The sequence below is a fragment of the Lepidochelys kempii genome, chromosome 3, assembly GCF_965140265.1.
Source record: "Lepidochelys kempii isolate rLepKem1 chromosome 3, rLepKem1.hap2, whole genome shotgun sequence".
Lineage (NCBI taxonomy): Eukaryota > Metazoa > Chordata > Testudines > Cheloniidae > Lepidochelys > Lepidochelys kempii.
Genome location: NC_133258.1, coordinates 93280501 through 93308294, shown reverse-complemented (window position 1 = coordinate 93308294; position 27794 = coordinate 93280501). Strand labels below are relative to the sequence as shown.

The following is a 27794-nucleotide window of genomic DNA, read 5'->3' as shown; positions in this document are numbered from 1 at the left end:
TGTAGTAGCTTGACACACCAAGGCAACCTAGTGAGGGGGGCTTTAATCTAGGTTCAAAGAGGGCATGTGACAAAACCCGAGAGTTAAGCATTAAAAAATGACCTTAACAGAGGGTTAGATATTGGGGGGTGGAGGAGGCAGGGGAGGACATGAAAAATTACAGTAGAGTCATAGGAGTAACAAGAGGAAAATCAATGGGGGATCTGTTCAACATCTTAGATGTCTATACACAGATGCAAGGAGTATGGGGAATAAGCAGGAAGAACTGGAAGCGTTAGCGCATAAGCTAAATAATTACTTAATTGAAATCACAGATTTGGTGCAATATGTGTCACGACTTGAATATTGGTATATTGCTCCTGACGTGCTTTCAGTCCCTGCACGTATCCTATTCCCATTCTGCTCAAGCCTTGTTTCCAGACCTGCTCCTGCTCCATCTACTGCCTGCTCTGGCTCTTGGCCCTGTTCTCCCCTGGCTTCTGGCTTTCGCCCTTGGCTCCATCTTTGACTTAGGACTGACTGTGGGTTACCTCCAGCTCTGGCGTTCGGTTTCTGTCCCTCCAGTACTGATCCTCAGCTCATTCCTGGACTGTGCCCTGGTGGACCCAGCTGTAACCAGTAGGCTGAACTCTTGTTCCAACCACTAGGCCTGACCACCCACAGTCCAGCTGGCTATAGTTTTAGCAGCCCCTATACAATTTTTCCCTGGTGGAGCTGGTGTGGGCCACAAAGAACCTACAGCCACAGGTATTCACCTTGCAGATGCAGAATGCAGCCCTTAAAGCCCAGGCAGTTTTACCAGCAACCCTGGCTCCAGCCTCCCAGGAGCCAAAGGTCCTAGTCGCAGATACATTTTATAGTGACTGTGGTCAGTTGCATGGTTTCCTAAACCAGTAATGGCTCCTTTTCTAGCTATGCCCCCAATCATTCTCCATAGACCTTGCCAGAGTAGGACTCATGGTTAGTTTGTTCTCTGGGGCGGCCTGTGCCACGAGTAACTCTACATCAGAGCGTGGTGAGCGGCTGGGGAGAATAAGGTGTGGACCCTGGGCAGAGAGGGCGAGGAGATGTCACCAGACAAGAGGCCTTTGAAGGTCAGAGTTGGTGGGGGGACATGAAGCTGACGGAGGGACAATACACACTGAGAAAGGAGGAAAAATACAACGTGTGTGGGGGTCACTGTGTTTCAGGCAGAAACACTGTTACTGCACATCAGAAAACATAAGAATAATTGACAGACTCCATGCGTGTGCGAGGGAGAACACTTTCCTTCTGCCTAGTGTTTGGAGGCAGAATACATATATCCAATATAGCAATGACATTGGCTGCTATTAGCATTATGTAGTTAGGTCATGCGCATGACTTGGGTTTTGCAACAACCTGTATATATTCCAACTTCCCATGGCAGTTGGAATTATCACAAAGGTAGTCTCTAGGGAAAGCTCTCTGCTATTTTTGGAGTATCCACTCTATTCTCTAATTGACAGCAGTCATGCATTCATCTCACCCAGCTTGCTTATTAGCAAGAAGGAGGAAGTTTGCAAAACGTTGAGTGATTATATACTGCGGGAAAGGAGAAGGGATGCAATAATATATAAAATGCAAAATCAGTTAGTAGCATGGAGCAGCGAAATCCTCTTTAAAGATCCAGCCCATTCCTTCTTGGTAGGGCAACATGAGACTAGGGTTTTGTTCTTTTCACGTGCTACAATGATAAGAATTCTTTTAGTTCTGTTTCTTTATTTTGAGTTTCTAGGCGTTGAGTTGCTGAGAGACCTCCTCTGGGTAACAAACATTTGCATGCTAACATAATTGCAACAACAGTGAAGCTCCACACATAAAAATACAGAATGTGCTTTCAGAACTGCAGAGTTTGCCTTTGCTACATAGCAGAGGGATTAGAAAGCAAGTTGGCTCGTGTGCATGTGTGACATTCATTTGGAACTGTCCTCTCCTATTTCTGGCGGTATTGACCGTGGTGTACACTATATCAGCCTCCTCCTACACTCATTTGGCTGCACCACATGACCCATGTTCACCTCTGATCACACGCAGGATATGCGTGGCAGCTGGGGGATGCTAAACCATCAACCTCTGGGATGAACTTTGGCAGCGGCAGCACGTGGGCTTGCTGCTAGGTCTCTTCCTGGCCTTTCATATGGCACGTTGCCTGGTTCCACTAGCGAGTGTTGTCTGCAGCTGCCTTGTGCAGAGTTAGGCTGCAGAGCCTTCCATGTCTTTCTGGATGACATTTTGCTTGGATGCACTTTTAATTGGAAAGAATCTTCATCTCTGATTTATTTTGTTGTTGTTGGAATAAGAGAACCCGCCCACTCAGTCCAAATTACATTAAGATAAGGAGGTAGTTTCCCATGTATTGTCATGTATTTGGTGCTGATAGGCATTGGTCTAGTCACTCAGAGCCTCCTATCTCTTTTCACCATGACTGATTGCTGAGATTTCATTCTCCAAATGATAGTCTTTTTTTTTAGTAGAATATTTTTTTCTGAAACTCAAGGGTCCTCTCCTTAAACTAGCTCTAAGTAATTTGAAGTCAATGGACCTACACCAATTTACACTAAGGATCTGCCCAGGGTCTCCATGCCATATCCACATACTTCTTGGAGAGAATGACCGTAAAATAATGACAGTTGCTAGACAACTAGGGCCTGATTCAAAGCCCTAGACAGAAATACTCACATTAATTCCAATGAATTTTGGATTAACCCTGTAATGCAAGGGATTGTGGGGTACTCCCACGCCCCTATGGCTTTGAGCTTGGAAGAGTTTTCCCTGCACCCTGAATCAGAGTTCTTTTAGCATCTGGCTGACCTGATGTTAATGGTAGGTACTTAAGCCTCAGACCTTCCATGTCTAAAGGAATCACATCACAGTCTCTGTATTTAAAGGCCTTTCTAAACAACAGCACTGATTTGTAACTCATCTCTTAGTCACTGGCCTAATGGTAGTTAAAAACTCTTGTTTAAAAATCAGTAAACATCGAGGAACTTTTAGTTCCCTATTTAAAAATATTTAGACTTTTTTTTTCCTTTTAAAAAATTATAAGACTGGCCAAGTAAATTAAAAAGCCAAAGCAAAGGACAAGTTTTTTATTATGACTTTCTCACATGAAGTTATTTATTCATGATACCATTGGCAGAATAATATAGTGTAATCTTCTCCCCTAGCTATGCTAAAAAACCTTTCAGATAACACTATTGCCTTTCATTTCAGTAAAGCTGTCCTTTCAGGCTTCTTGTTTTGTTTGTTTTTTCGCTGTATACTAAAACCTGTCTGTAAGATCCCTGGGGGGACTGAGAAAAAGTACCCATTGTAGGCAGGTGGTCTGTCTTTGAGCACTTTCCAATTGGAAACATATGTCCATGAGTGTTAGGAGGCTTCTGTGAAGGCAGAGCAAAACTGAGGCCAAGGAATAGTTGAACTGCAGAGGCAAAAGCAATAGAAATACATCAGATTAATTTTATTTGATTCTTTGGGTATTTTGTACCTGATAAGAGAATTAGTTTGATCAGTTGCAGTTTTTTGTTCAATCTTATAATTTGTGTTGATGAAGAACTTTGAACCTAGTGGAGCACCTCCACCTTCAGCTCTCATGGTTTTATTGGTGCCCCCATTAGCATGTGATATTGCTCCCTTGGTGGCATTTCTTGTCAAGGCTGACTGGTCTTCTATGATATCAAACTTCCTACTTGCTTTTCCCATATCTCTATAGCCAGTTGAATATGGTGGAGCCACGTACACAAAACAGAAAAAGAAAATATGCTCCCATACACCAATTTACCCAAAACGTTTTATGGGAATGAATGGATAAAGACAGTAAGAAGAAAGTTCCCCAGTCCTGAACAGGCCACCTTTTCTCCAGTGCTGAATAGTGCTTAGTGTACTAGGGAATTGGGGTTGCTGCAAGGGAGTCATATAGGGTATGTCATCATTACAGAGTTAGCCTGGGCTTTTACTGTAACCCACTTCCCATCCACACAAAATGCCTCTCCCCTGAGTTTTAATACAAGCTATCTGGAATGGCTGGGGGTGTGGGTTAGAACTCAGGTTCCACTTTCACTCAGCCATCCACTTTGCAGTGAGGACAAAGACTAAATCACTTGAGTGCTGGTAATCCTTCAGTGACTACCCACTTTGCCCCTGTGTGCCCGGAAGGACAGACAAGTAGTCCTACAATTCACTGGGAAAGAATCGTAAAACAGCTCAGCTTACTGCAGTTCAAAGAATAATGGGACATGCTCCCAGAAGTTCTAGTGACATCTCAGGGGAGTACAGCACCAGTGAGGACACAATAACTCATATAGGGCTTTGCAGTGTGACTGCTCACACCCAAGCTATGCTAACTTGGGTGCTCTGACATGGGTGCCAATCACTCGGATTAACTCTGCGGCGAAGACATACTCATACAATTCCCTGCTTTTCTGTCTTGTAGACTTCCAGCCCTTACACAAAACCCAACAACTGAAATTTGACCGAAGTATCACAGCCCACAGGAGACTAGACTATTATGTTCTGCAGGCAGACAAGAGGCGGGAGCAAGGTGCACTCATGTCTCAGGCCCCCCACAAAGGCAGGTAAATAATTAAATGAGATATATGCAGATAATCCTGGTAAGTGATCCGCACCCACACGCTGCAGAAGAAGGCGAAAAACCCTCGAGGTTACTGCCAATCTGACCTGGGAGAAAATTCCTTCCCAGTCGCCACATATGAAAATCAGTTAGGCCCTGGGCATCTGAACCAACCACCTGAGAGAGAATTATTGGTGCCACTTCAGAGCCCTTGCCCTGCCTGTTCAGTGTGCCATCTCCAGCCATGGCCATCCCTGATACTTCGGAGCACAGAGATAAAAACAAAAAACCCTGAATACATTTGAGGTTAGGTGTGGTAGGATAGACCCCTGCAAATAGCTAGCTGAAACTCTGAAGCAAGAGCTTTTAGGAACATAGGATATAAGTCCAGAGCAGTGTTTGCCAAGCAGTCTAAGACACACTTAGTTCAATAAAAGATTTGTGTGGAGCACCCCCTACCCTGGCACTACAATTATTAAAATAAAACTTACTTTTAATGAGATATTTGAGCTTGCCTTGATGTGCACAGTTGCTTAATCATGGCAGGAAATGTTGACAGTGCAACTCAGAGCTCTTGCTCTACTGAACTCAGACGTGCTCTCTGGCTTTGATGTATATCAGGCTTAAAAAACTTAACTCGCACGGGTACATTGTTGAAAATGGCAACAAAATGGAGATAGCACCATCTGAGATGACTGGGTATTCGTCTGCCACTGTCAACAAGAATGAGCCTAAAGGCATGTTGCCAAACTTAATTTTAAAAGTGCAGACCATCCTTAATTTGGCAAGTTGCTCTTGAGCCATTTTTGTAAGATTCTTAGCATTTTCCATTACAGAGGAACTCCAAGGATGTAGGACCCAGTTGAAATCTTCTATATGAAGGAAAATATGAGCTGAATTTTTATTCCAGACTTCAAATGCTCAGAAATGACATTGACCAAAATACTGCCCATAGGATCTATCACGTTTGTCCTGGGGAAACATTTCTATTGTGCCTCTTGCTACCTTTTCACACCAGAAGGCTAACTTAGATTGAACCCAGGCAGTTTATCCATGCAGGGGAGAAGATTCTTGTTTCTACATTACATTTTCCTGCTCAGTTCATTGAGGTGGTGGAATATATCAGACAGGTAGGCAAGTTTTGCACACCAGGCCATGTCAGCAATTAAGTCCATGTAAATGTATTCCTCCAAAGTTCAGAACATTTTTAACTCCTCTCTCAACTCATACAAACACGAGAGAATTTTCCATTGAAAAGCCAGTGTATTGCTGTGTGCAAAAGTACACTCTGCTGTTCTGCTCCCATTTCCTCACACAACAGCAAGGAAAAGGTGACATTTTAAGAATTGTGATTTTATTAAGTTCAATATCTTTACTGTTCCACTGAACACTAAAGAAAGTTCTTCTGGTAGTGTTTTGGCCACAAGAGCTACATGGTGCAGGAAACAGTGCATCACCAGCACATCTGGGCTTTGTTCTTTGACCTTGCTTATAAACCCCTTCACTTTGCCAATCATGGAGGTAGCCCTGTCTGTGCAAATACTAAGACTATTTTTCCAGTGCAGTTATCCCTCCTCATGGTAGATTGTTGTCATCCTGAAGATTTCCTCTCCAGTCATGTGGCCTGGCCATTGTTTGCAAAATAAAAATTTTCTTTTATACTATCTCCGCCAACGTAGCTGACATTAGCCAAGAGTTGGGCATGACCACTGATGTCTGATTCATCAAGCTGCAATGCAAATTTTCTGCTTGATTTGCCTTTTTTTCTCCACAGAGCACAGTCTCAGTGTCTGTTGACATGTCATCTGTGCGGCAACTTATTGTGGTTGCCGCACAGATGACATGGGGAACTTTTGTGATTTCATTGACTAACTGCATTCGCACCTAACATTACTCTCACCACTTCTTTGCATGCTGTTAAAATTAATGTTTCTGTGATTGTATGAGTGTTTTTTGCCTTTGCTACAAGCTTGGAAACCACATAGCTTGCTTCCAGTGCTTTATTAGAACCCACTGCAGTCTTTTCATCATTTGTGCTTGTTTTTCATTCTAATCCTTCAAACGCTTGAAAAAATATTTGTCCTTATTGGCAAGGGACAGGTGTTTGCTTTTAAGGAATTGTTTTAACTTATTTGGAACCATTGCACAGTTTGAGAATTTCTACTCATATGTGAGATGTTATGAAAGAGGGCAAGATAGTGCACCTGAAAACAAAAATCCAAATGACAAGTAACTCACCATTTTGACTCATGTTCAGCTTCATTACTGACAGTAGGTGTGGAGGCACCAGAATCTCTTTTCTGGACATATTTGTCCATTTTTGAGTCTTCAATTCAAAATTCACCCCTGTAACTTGATGATTGATCAGAAAACACAGCTACCATGTGATACCACATGAATGGCAAGGTCATTTGAATGCACTGTGATGTAACATCTGTCTCACATACACCCAAGAAGCAACAGCACAAAATGCAATTTGGTTCTTTAGACTAATTAAAATAAATGCGTTTTTTCCAGAATTCTGCAGCACCCCTATTTATGCCTGATGGCACACCAGTGCGCTATGACACACCAGTTGGGAAACACTGGTCTAGAGAATGGTGCTGTACACCTGTTAGGGATGGCTCCCAAGGGACCATCTGCTAGCTGAGAATTGGTGGACTGCACTGGGGCTTTGGTCACGCACCATCTTGCCCCCCGGTATAGCCATGTGCTAGGATAGTATAGGAGCTGGCTATTCTGGCTTTAGACTCCCTTGTCAGGGCAGAGCTCCTCCGTTGTCAGGGAACTTCTCAGTCTGTCAGATACACCCAGTATCTAGCCCCTTTGAAACCCCAAGCAGGAAAAAGGAAAATAATTTGACCCTATATTACAAAAATAAAGGAGTTATAAAAAACATACCCAGTAAATAAACACAATAAGGAACTGTAGATGGTGGCCATGGAAATAATGCTTCCCAAGTGTGTGTGTATTTGTGTGTACATATATATTAATTACAAATTAGCACTAGAATAAGATCCTGCTGGTATAGCTGTCAATGGCAAAGCTCCATCTGACTTCAGAGGGAATAGGATCAGGCTCCCAGCACACCACCATGTACTTACAGCCCATCTTACTAAAGGCCTGATGCAGCTGAGATGCTGACATTTTTGGTCACATTGCCTGGAATAAAGTAAAAATAAGCTAATGTAACTGGAGTGTGGAGCCTTAAACACACTTTTTGTCAAGCTGTGAAGTGCACTAACTGATAAGCAATTATCCTCCAATGCATCAAATAGCAAAATACAATAGAAGACAGAATGCTGGTGAATCATGTATTTTCTATCAGTGTAGCTGCCCAAAATGTTTTTCCTAAAATACCGCAGCCCTAAACAACACCTGTGCACAAGAGACGTGCAATACCAAAAAAAATTGAATTGCTAATGCAACAAAGCTTTCTTCTACTGTAGGAATGTACCAGAGTTCCTATAACTAGCTGCATTGTGAAAAAGAGGCTTGAAAGCTTTTGCACTATAACTTATTTGTTGCTCTAAAAGGAGTTTTTGAAAATCCACTAGTAGCCTATCTACATCCTTAGTTACCTAAATACCTGTAAAAAATCTGGCTCTTCAACTATTTGTGTCTTAGTTCCGTGTGTGTAAAATGTGGGTCATAGAACTTTCCTACCTCAGAGGGATGACAACAATAAAAACCTTAAAAGGTGTGAAGTGTTCAAATATTATTGTAATGAGAACTGTAGATGACAGCTGAGAATCAGGCCCCAAATATTGAAAGTCTGCAATAGTCTACTGCCTTGGAAACTGAAAATTCCACCTCTTATGTAGAAAGGGAGGGTCTATTTTACAGGAACTCACTTTTAATAGAAATGTACCCAACCGGAATTCTCCAGTTGGATAGGCAGACCTTTTTAAGTCTCTAGCACCCGGATCCATAAAGGGACTTAAGTGTTACAATGCTCAATGTCACAATGCCTAACTTTTAAGCACCTAAAAAAAATATCACTGGAACAGTAGGATCCACAAAGCCTGAGTTAGGCTCCTAGCCTCCCTATACAATGCAGGGGGGGAAGACAAGCTCCTTCAAATGTTAGGTGGGGAGCCATCTAAATTAGCCAGTGGGAGATGCTGACCAGAGGATGTGTTCTAAGCCCCTCCCCTCTCACAGAGTTAGTGCCTAAGTCAAGGCTACAGGTAGGTGCCTATCTGTGGATGAGATCCACAGCCAGGAATTCTTCTCTTGAAGTCACATAGCTTATGCCCCTAGTCAGTTCTTGTGAGAATTAATTAGGCACCTGCTTCAGTCCACACAAAACAGCTAGATCAGGTGTAATCTTATAATTCTTAGCCCAGTGGTTAGGGCCCTCAGTTGGGATGTGGAAGACCTGGGTTCAGTTTTCATTCACTGCCTGGAAGAAATAAGCAAGGATAAAAAATCAGCCTTAACTATGACTAAAACATCTTGCAGAGCTGGGCTACAAACAGGGACACAGGTCCTTAAAGGTATTTGAAGAGCCTAATTCCTATTGATTTCAAATCACAAGCTTACCACTTGAATTAAAGGAATAGTTGTGTTAGGTGTTTACTGTAGAAGGATGCTTTTTCTTAGTTTGCATTCTGCCAATAGTAAGCAACATACTCACACATGTATGACCCGATTTTTCAGAAGAGCTCACAACTCAGAGCACTGAGATCTCTTGAAAATATGGCCTCTTTTTGAGGTGCCTAAGCAAGAGAGAAACTCTTTTGAAAATCTGTTCCATAGTGACCAATCCTGCTGCCACTGGATTAATTGCATACCATTTCTATTGACATTAGTTAACTCTGTATGGGGCCCCAAATAATTCACAACACAAATCTTCAATAGCTTTGTTAATTAAAATCTATTTTCTTTCAGATGTTGCTGGCACATATATTTCCTATATAAAAAGTTTGAAGTGGGAGTGCAAAGGCATTTTTAAGGTAGAGGGAGACAAATAATGAATGATAGTCTACATTTCAAATCAGGGTAAGTTTGTAATGACCTGCAACTTAAAAACTGTTTGACCACTTTTCTTCATTCTATTCTTTTTTGCTTTCAGAATACATCTGGCATGTCTCATGACAAATTATTTTTCCAAGCGGAAGTTATAGGGGAGCCAAAACAGAGCCTTATAATGAAAGCTACTTGCAACCTAAACAACGGAGAGGTTTGGCTTCAATAGACAATGTCTAGCAGTTCATTCCTGTTAATGAAAAAGCTAATATGCCAATTTGACATGTACCACTTCCCACAGCAAATCATGCATCTATTCATTTCTATCATAGTAATTTTATAAGTATAGTCACTTCAATTATTTCTCAATCTTGCTAAATATGGAATGCAGCAAAATTATACAAGAATTAATATATATATATATATATATATATATATATATATATATATCCAGGAGCACAAGGTTTTTGTTTGCAGGTGCCTAATGACATTCCCCCAGATATCATTAACTTGAATCTAATTCTGATTTTGCAGTCATTTTATTTAATTATGCAGCATTTTGCACTTCTTGCAGAGAGTCAAACAACAGCCTCCATGCCTTTTACTTTGGACCTGACAGGGTTCTTGGAACAAATATGGATTATAAATAAAAGATTTTTTTTAAGATTAAACAGGTGTTTAATTTATAAACTCTAAACAGATGGTGTCTGTGTTCATAAACACAGACTTCCAGTAAGAAGTGCACAAAGTGCACAAAGAAGTGCAGCTTACAGAAGAACAAAAACTCCTCCACTTACCACTGAGGCTTCACCACCCAAGTTTGTACAGGCCACTGGTGATTTTCTTTCTCATCTGAACCAGAAACTCTTGCCCTAAGGACTATAACAATATAATTATGGACCATGCTGTATTAAGGGTCTGAGTCCTTTGACATTAATGGGATTTGGATCAGATCCTAATTTGGCTAAAGTGAGTTTCTAGTACAGTTAAAAGTGTGAGAGGGTCAAATTCTGGAGTTAATCTAGATTCATACCATAGGGTAAATAAGAGTATAATATGGTCCAGAGACATTCCAGGCATCTTACAAAGGGGCATGAGCACAGTGCATGCCAACACTAGTTAGTAGGCCAGCCTCTGAGCTGTGAATGAACTTGCACAGCAAACAAATATTATTACTAGTATTAATTGGTGTATTTTCTGAGGATCTCTAAGTCAGACCTAACTTAGGGGCACCTCTGGAGTAGGGGTGCCCCTCCTCCTGCCGTTGCTTTGCTTGGCCGCTATCTGCAGCCGCCGTTCCTCCTGCCTTCCATCCCCGCCTTGGAGATGCCCCTGGCCAAGCTGCTTGGGACCAGGAGCCTCCTCTCTACTGTGCAGAGTGGGGTGGGAGGCTGTTGTTGGGCTATACCCATCCCCCCACCCATGTACCTGGTCTCCACTGAGCTGGGGTGGGGGACAGAGAGCCTCTATGAGCTGCTGTTGGCTGGTGCTGTCTGAGCAAGCATTCAGGTTCAGCTCCCAGGCAACAGCATGGAGCCTGCTTTGAGTCTTAGGCTGAGGGCCAAGCACCACGAGCTGCAGCACAGAAGTAAGGGTGGCAATACACCATATGCCAGGCCACCCTTACTTCTGCCCTGCTGCTGGCGGTAGTGTAGCCTTCAGAGCTGGGTGCCCAGCCAGCAGCTGCCTCTATCCAGCCACTCAGTCAGTGCTTAATGTGTACTGAGGCTGAGCTCTGGCATCTCTTTCCATACAAATTAAGCACGGGGGGCGGGGGGAGGCAGTGGGGCTTGGGGGTGATGGCGGGGGGAGCCCAGGGAGCCTGCAGGGGTAAGGGAGGAATCCAAGGGGATCGGGGCACCAAAATACAACTTCGCCCAGGATCCATTTTCCCTAAGGCTGGCCTTGTCTGTAAGCACTATACAAATGTTAAATGCTATCCACACTCCATTTAGGTAGGAAGTCTTACAGTTCTCATTTTCCTCTGAGACAGAGGTATAAATACATCCCAGGTCTCTTGACTCCCAGTCCCCTGCTACATTAGATTGTAGTAGACTTTACTGTCCCCCTTATTATACCATGTCATAGCAAAAAGAAACTGGTCAAAGAACTGAGAGCTAGAGAATGCCGTAGTTAACCATATATAGCCAATTTCAATGGCTAGTTGGCCAACAGACAGCACAGCTCATTTATCTTAAGTGTTATCAAATCTGAAGGAGGATACAACGCATGAAGTTCTATGTTTTATTATTAACTATGCCTCTCTAACAAATATTTGATGTGAACTTTTAAATAAGCAACACAAATATATGTAGATATAGCAGGGTGGTCTATTTGGTCAGTTGCCTAGTGGTCAGATATATCGGAGCATAAGCTTTCATGGGTGAATACATGCATCCGATGAAGTGGGTTTTTACCCATGAAAGCTTATGCTCCAATACATCTGTTAGTCTATAAGGTGCCACAGGACTCTTTGCCAGTAATACTGAAATTAATACTGAATATTTGACATGAAACGGAAGCACATATAATCAGCTTTACTACAACTGACAGCATGTGACAATGACTAATGCATACATACTTCCATGTAAATACAATAAACATATAATTTAATATAATTTCAACAAAACCATGCCAAAAATAGATGCAAGATCAGGAATAAAGATACAAATTTTGGTACTTCAATAATGCCCAAGATCATTGGAAACTCTTGTGGGGTAAAAAGTCTCTGTACTATGATACAATTAAAAAAAACAATATTCAGTATTTCCTCATTGATTAGAGCTTTCTGCAGTGGGATAATGAACAAGTTTTTCTAAACCTTTTTAAAACAAAAAGGACTTTGAAACAAGAATCAGTGGCTTACTGGATCTTTCAAAGGAAGGACCTACACCAAATTTTTAAAATTTCCTAATTGCTAAAAATTAAGCTCCTAATGCCATATTTAGGCATCTGAATTTAAATGACCCGAATTTCAGAAGTTCTGAGAACCTACAAATCCTACTGTAGTCAATGGGAGCTGCAGGTGCTCTGCGCCTTTGCAAATCAAGCAACTTTTATTTGGGTACTGACATCTGGAGTTAGGAGCTTAACTTCAGGTACCCAGGGTTGAAAATGTTGGCCCTAATTTTTTCAGAAGGAAGATCTTAAATTGGAAGGGGACCAGCAAAGTTCCTAAAAGCATTTCTAAGCTTAGCAACCGGAAAAAAATCTAAGTTAATGCGCTAATAAATCAAAAAGTGAGGAGGCTGTTCAAAGCTGGAGGATACCAGAGCCAAAATCCTCACATGTCAAAGCTGCAAATGTGCAGATGTTTTCTTCATTCAGCAGTCATATCAGTAATTAGAAACGGAGCCCTAATTCCAGCAGTGATATCACTAAAACATTGGAATAATGGATTGAAGGAGCTAGTAGAAATGGCTTTTTTTTTTTGGTAACTTCAACAAATCAAAACACAGGATCAAGAGTATGGGATATGAAGAGATTTAGTAATCCTAAATCCATGTGATGTACATACTGTAGCATAATCCATGTGTCCCTACTGAATAGTGGTCTGACTGTATCGAGGTATTCTGCTGAAATCATTAACCACAAAAAATTAACCTTGACAGTCAGTTTATTTCTGGATATTATATCAATAGCCAAGCTCATGTGCCTATTCAAGTTAGTGATTACTGGGGAACATTTATTTCAAATACCTTTAGAAAAAGTATATGATCAATCAAAGGGAAAAAAAAGAGTGGGGTAGGGAAGTTGAAACATTTATACTCTGATGTAATGTAAAACATGCTGAGGTAGGAAATACATTAAACATTAACTGTGCATAAGAAAATGAAGCCCAGGGAAAGAAAGCAAGCTGTCAATCAAAGCTTAATTTAGAGTTGAGCAATGGAAATACAATTAAAAAGTCAGTATTTTTTATGAATTATACCTGACAGTTTACTGTGCTTCTCTTTATACTCTCCCCTCAGTTTTCTTTTTCATTAACACTCAAGTGTGCAAGTTTTGATTCCTAAGAATGTTTGTAGAATGCACAAATATCACAAATAATAGCATGAAAAATACTTGCTCTGCAGTGTTTTGGTGGCCATTTTGAAAGCTCATTGTAGCTTGCAAGATGGAAATGGAAGGGATAAGTTTAGGTGGGTGGTTAAGGAAAGAAAATTTTTAAAGAATATTTTAAACTGCCACCTATCTTGTCAGGCCTCCTTAGCCAGAGTTCCAGATTATGGCATGAGGTGACATGCTGAATCTTTGTTCTTTTTCAGCTTGCACCTGAAGGACGGGAATAGTTACTAGTTTTTAGCATTGGCTAGTCCAGCCTACATATTGACCTGCCAGGGGCTCTTGCAATGGCAGGAGGAATGTTGAGCCCTCGGCTGGGAGTTCACTGTCCTGAAGCCTGGCAGACCTGGGCCAATAGGATTCCCGGTGGCTGGTGTCAGGCCATCTCCCCAGAGTTGCAGAAAATAGCCTAAAAGATGAATTACCATACAAAAATTCAGACTCATGAAACAAATGCCTAACAAATCTCTGAGTTGCTACTTGTAGTATGTCATTCTTAACAGGTAAAGGCATGGAGTTGGCCAAGACAAACACCTGTCAGGGATGGTCTAGACAATACTTAGTCCTGCCATGAGTGCAGGGGACTGGACTAGGTGACCTCTCAAGGTCCCTTCCTGTCCTATGATTCTATGATAAAATGATGGTCTGAAGAAATGTAGATTCTGTGTGCAGGATGCCAGCTGGTTAGGAAATACAGTCTATGTACTGGGTCTGGGCTGTAAGTTCTACTACTCTTTTGGTAGTAGAAGGAGAAATGATGTAGGAGTGGTGGTTCACAGAAAACTCTAAAACTGTTCAGGAAATCATCAGGGTGAATGACCATTTAATGGCTGTCCAAATACAAGTGAAGGTGTGCAGATTATTTCTGATGTCAGTATAAACTCCAGAATAAGGGTTGATTTGAGGAACAAATGGAAGAGTTTAGGCAGAGCCTGCAAAATGTAGCAGATATTGTGGGAGATTCCAACGCTCATATGGGTGCAAGTTCAGATTATGAGGAGAACCTGAGATATTAGGTATTGGGATCATAGAACACAGAGGGCGCTGCTCTGCTTCACATATATCAGTAGGTGACTTCCAACACTTGGTTTAAGAAAAAAGAAAGTCATCTTCACATATACCAAATTGGTGGAATAAGCATGCAAATAGATTTCTTGCTAATCCAGATGAACCAGAGGAAGATGGTTAAGGGTTGTAAGGTTATCCTGAGCAAAATGGTCAAAGCCCAATGGGTGGCAATGGCCGTGACTGGCAAATGGGCCCACTCTGCACAGGTATAAATGATTGTACGTGGGACAAAGAAGTGGAGTATCATGTCTTGTAAGCTTGATGACTACATAAGGCAGTGAGGAATCAGAGTATAATTTGATTTCTAGTTATATAGCAGTAGGTTAACTTTGCTGGACAATAGATGCTAAAGGTCTCTTCTAGACCCAATCCACAGAGGGGAGGGCACTCTAATGAACAGTCTTTGTGTGGATGTGTCTGTATACCATACATGTTCCTTAATGTAATCTGGCTGCTAGATGACAGATGCCTGCACTCTCTGCTGAGCTGAAACTTTGAACTGTAATGTGTTATTAATTATTCTTTTTAATAAAAAGAAAAGGCCTCATTCACCATTGTGCTACTCCAGTTTAAACCAGCGTTAACTCCCTTACACAGGAGTAATGCAGTAGTGAATCAGACCCAGAGTATTTGTTTTAAAGTAGCCAATGTGTTTTATAATGACAGCAAAAACCTCTACATTTCTATCAACTAACTATATCTCTGCTTTAGCTCATTTAAATGCTCATAAATAATGATTTAATTTCTAGGAAATGTTTTCTTATCTCCTTTAACATTCATTAAATTTCCATCTTTTGCCAAATTATGACTAATCACCAGAAGAAAATTCTTACTTTCCTGTCCCTGTGGTAGTATCTTTCTTCCATAATAACTTGAAAAAATAGCATATTTAACACCAAATTTATATTAATAGGAATACTCCCCCAAAACAGTGCTCTTTAGAGCTCTCCAGTCTGAGCCAATGAACTAGTCACACTCTAGGCCAGGGATACTGAGATCTCAATGGTTAAGGAGCCAAATTAGCAATCAACATTACCCAGAAGAGCCACGGTAGTGTGAATTCATTGTTTCATTTACTATTTATGTATAATTATTCTCACAGGAAAATGACTGACCAAGTATTGTTATTTTATTGTCTACAATTGGTTAATAACGTAGCAAAAGCCTCCCAAATGCTTTATAACTTAGATTGGCTAATAATTAAATCACATGGTCTTTTAATATCATGTGCTGCAAAGAGTGGAGGAACATTAAAGAACCACTTGCAGCTCACGAGCCTCAGTCTGACTATCACTGCTCTAGACCCATATGCCTTTGGGTTTATACAGTGTCAAGCTTAGGCTTTGTCTACACTGGCACTTCCTCTGCAAAACTTTTGTTGTTCAGGGGTGTTAAAAAAAGCCAACCCCGAATGACAAAAGTTGTACTGACAAAAAGCACCAGTGTGAACAGTGCTTTGTTGGCAGGACCTCTCTCTCCTGCCAACAAACAGCAGCTACACTGCATGCCTTTTAGCGGCACGACTATAGTGGCACAGCCTCGTAGTGTAGCCATACCCTTAGTGCTACTATTTGGATCCCAATAGATGGTGCTGTACTGAAAACTGTCCAATGTTTTCCTCTGTCAGCCTATAAGCCTTCTCTTCAGTAATTATCACTGTATAGCCTATATTGAGGCAATGTTACTATTTTTTTTACTAAAAAATAAGGTTGCAGGCAGCACAGCCATATTTGCAGTTCCTTCTCAGCATCTTCAGATGCTCATTTTTTAAAAACAAAACAAAATGCAGTTTAAATCATGTTGACAGTTTAGGAAAATTTTAAATTATTTGGATTTCATATAATATTTTGTGGATGATCCTCAAGACTCAATCTTCTTCCTCTTCTCCAATAAAACTTCTATTTAAAATCAATGGGAGTGTCTTGCCATGTCTATACCTGAGCTTAGATTGGCTTATCTACATGTCTCAGGGCTCTGAATTTTTCACACTCCTTAGCAACATTTCTATGTTAATCTACATTTTAGGTGTAGACCAGGTCTAAGATAAATGGATACAGTTCCCATTGAAATCTATGAGAATTTTCCTGTAGGATCAAACTCAAAGAGTTTGTATATAAAAATCTATTTCTAGAGAATCTGTTTAGTTGTAATAGGTACATTGAGGATAAAAATTTCAAGTGTGTCTATCTTTAATTGAGGCACCTAATGGCATATTAGGAATTGGACCTAAATTAGTCTGACTTCTAGATTTTGAAGTCCAGGGGGAGCTCTGGGTGTTTAGAATCTCTGAAAATCAGGCTGCTTATTTAAGGCTAAAATTGTAAAAAGTGACCAGTGATTTTTGGGTGCTTCACAATTTGAGTGCCAAGCTGGACACACTTTAAGGGGAAGGGACCTGCTTTTTCAGACATTGCTGAATACTCACTTTCTCATAATCAGGAGCCTTTGCGGTGTTAAGCAGAAACAAGCCATCCAAAATCTGTAGTTGCCTTGGAATATCTTGGTTCAGGTTCCTAAATCTAGAAAATGTTTGAAAATGTTGGCCTTAGTGACTGTCAGTCTCCATCATTAAGTGACCTTGACCAAGGAACAAGGACGTTGAGCTGGACCAGCTGGCCTTTTACTTATATTGCACTTTCATGTGAGAGCACATTGCTCTACTGTTTTGTCTTCCTGGCTTCTGCAAAGACAAAATACGCTTTCCTGCAGTAACATATTGAAAAGTGAGAGCTGCTGCTGGTGTAATTGGAATGCTGCTGAGTGTTTCAAAACCGGAAAAGATAGCAGCGATAGTGATCTATTAGTTATAAGATGATAGAATTTAAATGCTTTGCATAGCTTCAGTTCAGGTTCTGATCTGAAGGTTGAGTTTTTTTTAAAAAATCTCCTTATAAATACATGAAAAATGAAGTTTCTGGATGTGTAAGTAATGAACACATTTGAATGCTTGGTTGCTGTGGCCTAGAATAGACTTAGCCCTGGTCTACACTAGGACGTTAGGTCGAATTTAGCAGCGTTAAATCGATGTAAACCTGCACCCGTCCACACAATGAAGCCCTTTATTTCGACGTAAAGGGCTCTTAAAATCGATTTCCTTACTCCACCCCTGACAAGTGGATTAGCGCTTAAATCGACGTTGCTGGCTCGAATTTGGGGTACTGTGGACACAATTCGATGGTATTGGCCTCCGGGAGCTATCCCAGAGTGCTCCATTATGACCGCTCTGGACAGCACTCTCAACTCAGATGCACTGGCCAGGTAGACAGGAAAAGAACCGCGAACTTTTGAATCTCATTTCCTGTTTGGCCAGCGTGGCAAGCTGCAGGTGACCATGCAGTGCTCATCAGCACAGGTGACCATGATGGAGTCCCAGAATCGCAAAAGAGCTCCAGCATGGACCGAACGGGAGGTAAGGAATCAGATCGCTGTTTGGGGAGAGGAATCCGTGCTATCAGAACTCCGTTCCAGTTTTCGAAATGCCAAAACCTTCGTCAAAATCTCCCAGGGCATGAAGGACAGAGGCCATAACAGGGACCCGAAGCAGTGCCGCGTGAAACTGAAGGAGCTGAGGCAAGCCTACCAGAAAACCAGAGAGGCGAATGGCCGCTCTGGGTCAGAGCCCCAAACATGCCGCTTCTATGATGAGCTGCATGCCATTTTAGGGGGTTCAGCCACCACTACCCCAGCCGTGTTGTTTGACTCCTTCAATGGAGATGGAGGCAATACGGAAGCAGGTTTTGGGGACGAAGAAGATGATGATGAGGAGGAGGTTGTAGATAGCTCACAGCAAGCAAGCGGAGAAACCGGTTTTCCCAACAGCCAGGAACTGTTTCTCACCCTAGACCTGGAGCCAGTACCCCCCGAACCCACCCAAGGCTGCCTCCTGGACCCAGCAGGCGGAGAAGGGACCTCTGGTGAGTGTACCTTTTAAAATACTATACATGGTTTAAAAGCAAGCATGTGAAAGGATTACTTTGCCCTGGCATTTGTGATTCTCCTAGATGTAGTCCTAAAGCCTTTGCAAAAGGTTTCTGGGGAGGGCAGCCTTATTGCGTCCTTCATGGTAGGACACTTTACCACTCCAGGCCAGTAACACGTACTCGGGAATCATTGTACAACAAAGCATTGCAGTGTATGTTTGCTGGCATTCAAACAACATCCGTTCTTTATCTCTCTGTGTTATCCTCAGGAGAGTGAGATATAATTCATGGTCACCTGGTTGAAATAGAGTGCTTTTCTTCAGGGGACACTCAGAGGAGCCCATTCCTGCTGGGCTGTTTGCCTGTGGCTAAACAGAAATGTTCCCTGCTGTTAGCCACAGGGAGGGGGGAAGGTTGAGGGGGTAGTCACGCGGTGGGAGGAGGCAAAATGCGACCTTGTAATGAAAGCACATGTGCTATGTATGTAATGTTAACAGCAAGGTTTACCCTGAAAGAGTGTAGCCACTATTTTATAAAATGTGTCTTTTTAAATACCACTGTCCCTTTTTTTTCTCCACCAGCTGCATGTGTTTCAATGATCATAGGATCTTCCCCTTCCCAGAGGCTAGTGAAGCTTAGAAAGAAAAAAAAACGCACTCGCGATGAAATGTTCTCCGAGCTCATGCTGTCCTCCCACACTGACAGAGCACAGACGAATGCATGGAGGCAAATAATGTCAGAGTGCAGGAAAGCACAAAATGACCGGGAGGAGAGGTGGAGGGCTGAAGAGAGTAAGTGGCGGGCTGAAGAGAGTAAGTGGCAGGCTGAAGACAGGGCTGAAGCTCAAATGTGGCGGCAGCGTGATGAGAGGAGGCAGGATTCAATGCTGAGGCTGCTGCAGGACCAAACCAGCATGCTCCAGTGTATGGTTGAGCTGCAGCAAAGGCAGCTGGAGCACAGACTGCCACTGCAGCCCCTCTGTAACCAACCGCCCTCCTCCCCAAGTTCCATAGCCTCCACACCCAGATGCCCAAGAACGCGGTGGGGGGGCCTCTGGCCAACCAGCCACTCCACCACAGAGGATTGCCCAAAAAAAAGAAGGCTGTCATTCAATAAATTTAAAGTTGTAAACTTTTAAAGTGCTGTGCTTAAAGTGCTGTGTGGCATTTTCCTTCCCTCCTCCACCACCCCTCCTGGGCTACCTTGGTAGTCATCCCCCCATTTGTGTGATGAATGAATAAAGAATGCATGAATGTGAAGTAACAATGACTTTATTGCCTCTGCAAGCGGTGATCAAAGGGAGGAGGGGAGGGTGGTTAGCTTACAGGGAAGTAGAGTGAACCAAGGGGCGGGGGGTTTCATCAAGGAGAAACAAACAGAACTTTCACACCGTAGCCTGGCCAGTCATGAAACTGGTTTTCAAAGCTTCTCTGACGCGTACCGCGCCCTCCTGTGCTCTTCTAACCGCCCTGGTGTCTGGCTGCGCGTAACCAGCAGCCAGGCGATTTGCCTCAACCTCCCACCCCGCCATAAACGTCTCCCCCTTACTCTCACAGATATTGTGGAGCACACAGCAAGCAGTAATAACAGTGGGAATATTGGTTTCGCTGAGGTCTAAGCAAGTCAGTAAACTGCGCCAGCGCGCCTTTAAACGTCCAAATGCACATTCTACCACCATTCTGCACTTGCTTAGCCTGTAGTTGAACAGCTCCTGACTACTGTCCAGGCTGCCTGTGTACGGCTTCATGAGCCATGGCATTAAGGGGTAGGCTGGGTCCCCAAGGATACATATAGGCATTTCAACATCCCCAACAGTTATTTTCTGGTCTGGGAATAAAGTCCCTTCCTGCAGCTTTTGAAACAGACCAGAGTTCCTGAAGATGCGAGCGTCATGCACCTTTCCCGGCCATCCCACGTTGATGTTGGTGAAACGTCCCTTGTGATCCACCAGAGCTTGCAGCACTATCGAAAAGTACCCCTTGCAGTTTATGTACTCGCAGGCTTGGTGCTCCGGTGCCAAGATAGGGATATGTGTTCCATCTATAGCCCCACCATAGTTAGGGAATCCCATTGCAGCAAAGCCATCCACTATGACCTGCACATTTCCTAGGGTCACTACCCTTGATATCAGCATATCTTTGATTGCGTGGGCTACTTGCATCACAGCAGCCCCCACAGTAGATTTGCCCACTCCAAATTGATTCCCAACTGACCGGTAGCTGTCTGGCGTTGCAAGCTTCCACAGGGCTATCGCCACTCGCTTCTCAACTGTGAGGGCTGCTCTCATCTTGGTATTCATGCGCTTCAGGGCAGGGGAAAGCAAGTCACAAAGTTCCATGAAAGTGCCCTTACGCATGCGAAAGTTTCGCAGCCACTGGGAGTTGTCCCAGACCTGCAACACTATGCGGTCCCACCAGTCTGTGCTTGTTTCCCGAGACCAGAATCGGCGTTCCACAGCATGAACCTGCCCCATTAGCACCATGATGCATGCATTGGCAGGGCCCATGCTTTCAGAGAAATCTGTGTCCATGTCCTGATCACTCATGTGACCGCGCTGACGTCGCCTCCTCGCCCGGTATCGCTTTGCCAGGTTCTGGTGCTACATATACTGCTGGATAATGCATGTGGTGTTTAATGTGCTCCTAATTGCCAAAGTGAGCTGAGCAGCCTCCATGCTTGCCTTGGTATGGCGTCCGCACAGAAAAAAGGCGCGGAACGATTGTCTGCCGTTGCTCTGACGGAGGGAGGGGCGACTGACGACACGGCTTACAGGGTTGGCTTCAGGGAGCTAAAATCAACAAAGGGGGTGCCTGTACATCAAGGAGTATTTCAGGCAGGACTGCACGGAGGGTTCCAATAAGAAATGGTGCACCTAAGTTATCGTTCTTATTGGAACAAGGAGGTTAGTCTGGCCTCTGATTGATACATGGCTAGATTTACCTTGCTGCACCTTCTCTGTGAGTGACTGCAGTGTGATGTAGAGGAATGAGTCCCCTAGACAGGGGAGGAGGCAAATGAGTACAAAACAAATCTGGTCTATTTCTTGTTCTGACCCACTCCATCTATCTTTTACATCTTTGGCTGGCAGCAGACAGTGCAGAAGGACTGCATGCCATCCACATCTCATGGCTGCTCGGCAGAAGATGGTACAGTATGACTGCTAGCCATCTTCATCTCTTGCCTGCCTGGCAGAAGATGGTACAATACGACTGCTAGCAATCCTCATCTCTTGCCTGCCTGGCAGAAGATGGTACAGTATGACTGCTAGCAGTCCGTATCGCCTGCCCGCTCACCATAAGACGGTTCAATAGGACTGACTGCAGGACTAAAGAGAATGACCTGGTCAGGTCACTCCAAATTTAGTCCCTGCGCCCATGTCTGCCCAGGCGCTCCCAGCCGACGTGGCCAGGAGCACCTCGGACACGACGAGGATGACTACCAGTCGTATTGCACCGTCTGCTGCCAGAAGGCAATGGGTTGCTGCTACTGTGCAGCAAAGCCGTACTGCGTCTGCCAGCACCCAGGAGACATAGGGTGACGGTTACCTGAGCGGGCTCCATGCTTGCAGTGGTATGGCGTCTGCACAGGTAACTCAGGAAAAAAGGCGCGAAACGATTGTCTGCCCTTGCTTTCTCGGAGGGATGGAGGGAACGGGGGCCTTACGATATGTGCCCAGAACCACCCGCGACAATGTTTTAGCCCCATCAGGCATTGGGATCTCAACCCAGAATTCCAATGGGCAGCGGAGACTGCGGGAACTGTGGGATAGCTACCCACAGTGCAACGCTCCGGAAGTCGACTCTAGCCCCCGTACTGTGGAAGTGCTCCGCCGAGTTAATGCACTTAATGCACTTAGAGCATTTTCTGTGGGGACACACACACTCGAATATATAAAACCGATTTCTAAAAAACCGACTTCTATAAATTCGACCTTATTCCATAGTGTAGACATACCCTTAGCCATAAGCAATGCAGGGAAAGAGAGTTGGAAAAGCATTCAGCCTCATTTCCATCCCTGCACAGTGAGCTACTCAAAATCTTCTGTCCTTTTGCTCCCCAAGTGCAAGGACTACTCCATCATTGCACTCAATGTCAATATCTCCCAGGAGAGGGCTTAATTCCTTGCACCAATCAATAGGACTGGTCTGATGTGTTGGAAGGAAAGAGGGAAAAGAGTGCATGGTGCACTCTTTGAAAGGGCCTGGAAGAGGCTTGCTGCAACCCACGTTCTTGCAGTGCTCAGAGTTATTTTGCCTTCCTCAGACACAATATCTTTGAGAGTTCCCTCTGAGCTTAAAGAGATCTCTGCAAACACTCCTACTATGGGACTGTGTGTCATAACCTAGTTCTAAATATTAATACACAAAACACATACATCTTTTGTATTAAAGATGTCATAATTTCCAGTGTACATATGTTTTCCATTAGGCAACACTGGTTTGTTGCACTGATTACATTGGTGTGGAGGATGAATGCTTTCTCACACACCAAACTGCGATCACTCCCAGAGTGTACGTATGAGCATTAGTATTATTAGTCACAAAATCCCCCACAAAATCCTACCTCCCTTCCTCAACATTGTTGTGGGGGTGAACGGGGTTCGACAGCGAAGTACGGTGGAGCGTATGCTCTAGCTGGTCTTACCAAGCTGAGAAGGTGTCGAGCTAGTATCCAGGGTAGTAGGTAGTCTGACCGTATCTCTATTACTCTAGGGCAACCTGGCCAAAGTGAAGGGGGTACCGCAGCTACAGGGCACAAGGTCTGGCACCCCAAATGCACTCTTGCAATCTTCTTCTGACAAACAAGCCGCACAAAGCAGAATAAACTGGGAAACTGAGCACAGACTCATGCATCGGCCTGACTGACGCTCACAACCTGGGGTGGCACAGGACAAAAAATGGAAAATGGTTAAAAGAATAGTCCAACTATTTGTTGCAAGTCACAATATAAGAACACTATCATCTGATCCCTACATCGATTCTTACACTGAAGTCACAAAGTCAATAAAAGCCGACATCATCAGGATATGTGAAACAAGAAGAACAAAAGACCTCATTGCACAATGGAAAAGCGGATAGCAAGTACTCCTAGCAAGATCATTCGACAATAGAGTAAGGCCTGAAGGCATTGGGATTCATTGTTGGGAAAGAGACCATTCCAAGGATAGTCAACTGCGACATCATATCACTCCGGATAACAGTTCTCACACTTCAGATAAAATGAAGGAGAACAATTAAAATTATTCAGGTATATGCTCCCATGCAGCAAGCAGAAGACGAAGACATGGAACATTTCTCTGAAGAGCTGGAGCAGGTAATGCAGCAAAGATCCACCTACACAATTATCCAAGGTGACTTCAATTCAATAATAGGTGGAAAGGAGAGTGAGAAAGAAAAGTATGTGGGGAAATTCGGTAAAGGTTAAGAAATGATTGTGGAGTATGTCTGCTTGCATTTGAAGAAGCAAACCATCTCCACATAATTAACACAATATTATAAAAAGAACAGCATCAGCAGTGGACATGGAAAGTCCCAGAAGGAGTCACACTGAATCAGATTGATTATGTAATGATGGATACCAGAATAATCTTCAATGATGTGGCGATAATAGGAGAACAAATCATTTTCACATGCTCAGATCATCATATGTTGCGCTCAGAACTATGTGTTGACAGTGTCTATGAAGACCGACTTAAGAGAAGCCAGAAACCGAAGCAAAAATGGCACTTCAACAAAGAGGCATTTGTACAGGAAGTGAGTGAAATGGACCTCAAGTATAAGGTCAAGAAGGACATCAATGAGGACTACGAAGAGTTTATCTTGCAGATAATCTCAGCAGCTAAAAAGGCAAAGTCACTGAAAATGCTGGGACACAAGCAGAGGATCAGCGAGGAAACTGAATCTGATGGCGAAGAGGGGGCGCATGAAATTAAAAGGAAAAATGGGCGAAGAATACAGAACATTGGGCAAAGAAATTCATGTGAAGATCAAAGAAAACTATGAAGACTTTAGAAAGAAGAAATTGGGAGAGGCGGCCGAAAAGAATGAGAGTCTGAAGAAGGTAGAAAGAGATGTTAGGCTGAAACAGATTATCCTGGCAGTGCTAAAAGATGAAAAGGCGAAAGGACATCAGAAAGGAGCAAGATAAATGAAATATGTCCAAAATTCTACAATGACCTCTACTCCTCACATGTCAATGCTCAGGACCAGCTTTAGGGAAAATGGCACCCTGGGTGAACTTGCATTTTGGTGCCCCGTCCCCCGTGGTCTTGGTGCCCTCTCATTGCTCCTGGCCCCCATGAGCTTCCCAGGCTCCCCTTCCACCCTTCGCCCAAAGGCCTGCTCCCCCTCCTGTGCCCCTAATCCTTGAACTCCCTTCACTCCTAACGCTGGCATCCCCCTCCTGCACCCATTTGGGGAAAGTGACCTGGATGCACGAAGCAGCTGACATTGCTTCTCACTTCCTCCACTCCTCTGCCCCGCACATCCCTAGGGGGCTGTGAGTTGGGGAGGGAGGAGCAACATCAGGGCTCCCTGCATCCAGGTCACTTTCCCAGCCTGGGCTGCATAAGGAGAGGGCATGAGAGCAGCAACTGCTGATGCCTCACAGCACAGCCCAGGTGGGGAAAGGTTTCAGGGGGTAGCCGTGTTAGTCTGTATCAGTAAAAACAATGAGGAGTTCTTGTGGGACCTTAGAGACTAACACATTTATTTGGGCATAAGTTTTCTTGGGATATAACCCACTTCATCAGATGCATGGAGTGGAAAATATAGTTAGCAGGTATAAATATACAGTACATGAAAAGATGGGAGTTGCCTTACAAAGGGGGGGGGCGGGATGTAAGGGCTAATGAGGCCAATTCCCAACAGTTGACAAGAAGGGGTGAATATCAACAGAGGGAAAATTACTTTTTGTAGTGCTAACGAGGCCAATTCATTTAAGTGGATGTGGCCCATTCCCAGCAGTTGACAAGAAGGTGTGAGTATCAACAGAGTGAAAATTATTTTTTGTAGTCACCCAGCCACTCCTAGTCCTTATTCAGGCCTAATTTGATGGAGTCAAGTTTTCAAATTAATTCCACTTCTATATTTTCTCGTTGAAGTCTGTTATTGAAGGGTTTTTTTTTTTAAGAATGGCGACTTTTAAGTCTGTTATTGAGTGTCCAGAGAGATTGAAGTGTTCTCCTACTGGTTTTTGAATGTTACAGTTCTTGATGTCTGATTTGCATCCATTTATTCTTTTGCATAGAGACTGTCCGGTTTGGCCAATGTACATGATAGAGGGGCATTTCTGGCACACGATGGCATATATCACACTGGTAGATGTGAAGGTGAATGAGCCCTTGATGGTGTGGCTGATGTGGCTGGGTCCTATGATGGTGTCCCTTGAATAGATATGCAGACAGAGTTGGCAACATGGTTTGTTGCAGGGGTTGGTTCCTGGGTTAGTGTTTCTGTTGTGTGGTGTGTTGTTGCTGTTGAGTATTTGCTTCAGGTTGGGGGGCTGTCTGTATGCGAGGACTGGCCTGACTCCCAAGGTCTGTGCGAGTGAGGGATCGTCCTTCAGGATAGGTTGTAGATCCTTGATGATGCGCTGGAAAGGTTTTAGTTGGGGCTGTAGGCTGGCCAGTGGCGTTCTGTTACTTTCTTTGTTGGAGAGTGTGTGTGTAAAAACAGCTTACAAAAGCCAAGGCTGACCAAAACACTAGCCATGTACTGCTCCCACTAAAAGGGGAACCATCACAATATCTCATCCTTCATATTTCTCATATGAACTACCAGGGTTTGAATTAAATTTTTGTATGAAACTGGGGCAAATTTAAAATTGTTTAAAAAGTTTTAAAAACAAAAAATATGAAAAACTTTAATACATTTTATTTACAGCATCATTATTCATACTAGTCTTGCTAGTCCTTCCCCCCAGACAGAGAGGCACAGAGACTAGGATCTGGACCAGCTGTGCCCCCAAAAGACCAGGCAAATCCTCTCAATCAGACCAGACCCACATCCCACCTTAGACCAAATCCCTGAACTGGATCTGATCCACATCTCTCCCCAGACTGAACTGGACCCAACCCACATCCTTCCCTAGACCAGGGGTGCTGTGGGGAGATGGGGCAGGGGGCACTGGGTCTCCCTCATGGGCGCTGGTGGTGGGAGGGGGCAAAAGGAATCCAGTTGCTCTGTGGGGCCTGGGCCGAGGGGGATTATCCGGAGCAAGGAGCACCCACTGGTCAGAGTGTCTGTCCACTGGGTGCTGGTGCTGCCTCCTGGGCCTGCCCAGCAGGGTCCAGGACCCCCACGCTCCCTGGCATCCGCATTCGAAGAATGGCAGGGCTGGGGCAGACACATGGGGTTGGGGGGAGCTGCATGCACAGCACCCTCCCACCAGTGCTGTCCCAGGCCTGGCAGGGGCCGGAGAGCCCAGGGAGGAGGCGGGGGACACACTACAGGGCAACCCAGATGTCCATGGTGCGTGGCAGCTGGAAACCCTGGGCCTGCCCCCTCCCTTCCCCCTTCTCCTCCACCCCACACTTGCACCACCAAGTGGTACAAGCCTCGGGGGGATGGGGGGGAGCGGGAGGAGGTGGGGCCAGAGCGGAGCCACAGTGGCTGAGGGCTCCTCTCCATCCCCTGTCACTGCAGGAGCCCTCAGCTAGCTCAGAGAGCAATGGAAAGGTGAATGTGTAAGATATCGCTCCATGATCATACACCAAATGAGGAGATCAGAAGGCACACAGAGATGACCAATGCAGGCGATGTCCAATGCAAAGCGAAGATGGGTGGGACATGTAGTCCGCAGACAAGACAATAAGTGGACAACCCACATCAGTGACTGGATCCCCAGACCACAAGCAACTGCTGGGTAGATCAAAAACACACTGGGCCGACCTCAGGACAAAACTCTTTGGCCAGAAATGGAAAGATCATGCTCACAACAAAATAGAATGGTGTGGCATCAACTTGCATTTGTGGAGGGATGGACGTGGACAAGCCAGACAAAGGTGATTATTAGTCATAAACAAATCACCATCCAACACTATGGCATGGGATGAATAGACTGCTAGGGATCCTGGTACTCTGATGAATCAATAATTGATTTCATCTGGCCTTTTTTGATTCCACAGACATTATAGATGTGACTATGAGATTACTAATAAAGCCCTTTGAAGCAGTTCA

General features: G+C 43.9%; 1 protein-coding gene and 1 long non-coding RNA gene across 2 annotated transcripts in view; both read left to right on the top strand.

Annotated features, from left to right (window-relative positions):
• LOC140908984 (uncharacterized) overlaps positions 1-27794 on the top strand; it is a 132163-nt gene that overhangs the window by 43608 nt on the left and 60761 nt on the right. The gene's annotated exons all lie outside the window — the stretch shown is intronic.
• On the top strand, positions 18015-19829 carry LOC140908231 (uncharacterized). Its single transcript, XM_073335181.1, has 2 exons — positions 18015-18609; positions 19197-19829. The coding sequence occupies exons 1-2, from the start codon at positions 18027-18029 to the stop codon at positions 19751-19753; spliced, it is 1140 nt and encodes a 379-aa protein (XP_073191282.1). The 5' UTR covers positions 18015-18026; the 3' UTR covers positions 19754-19829.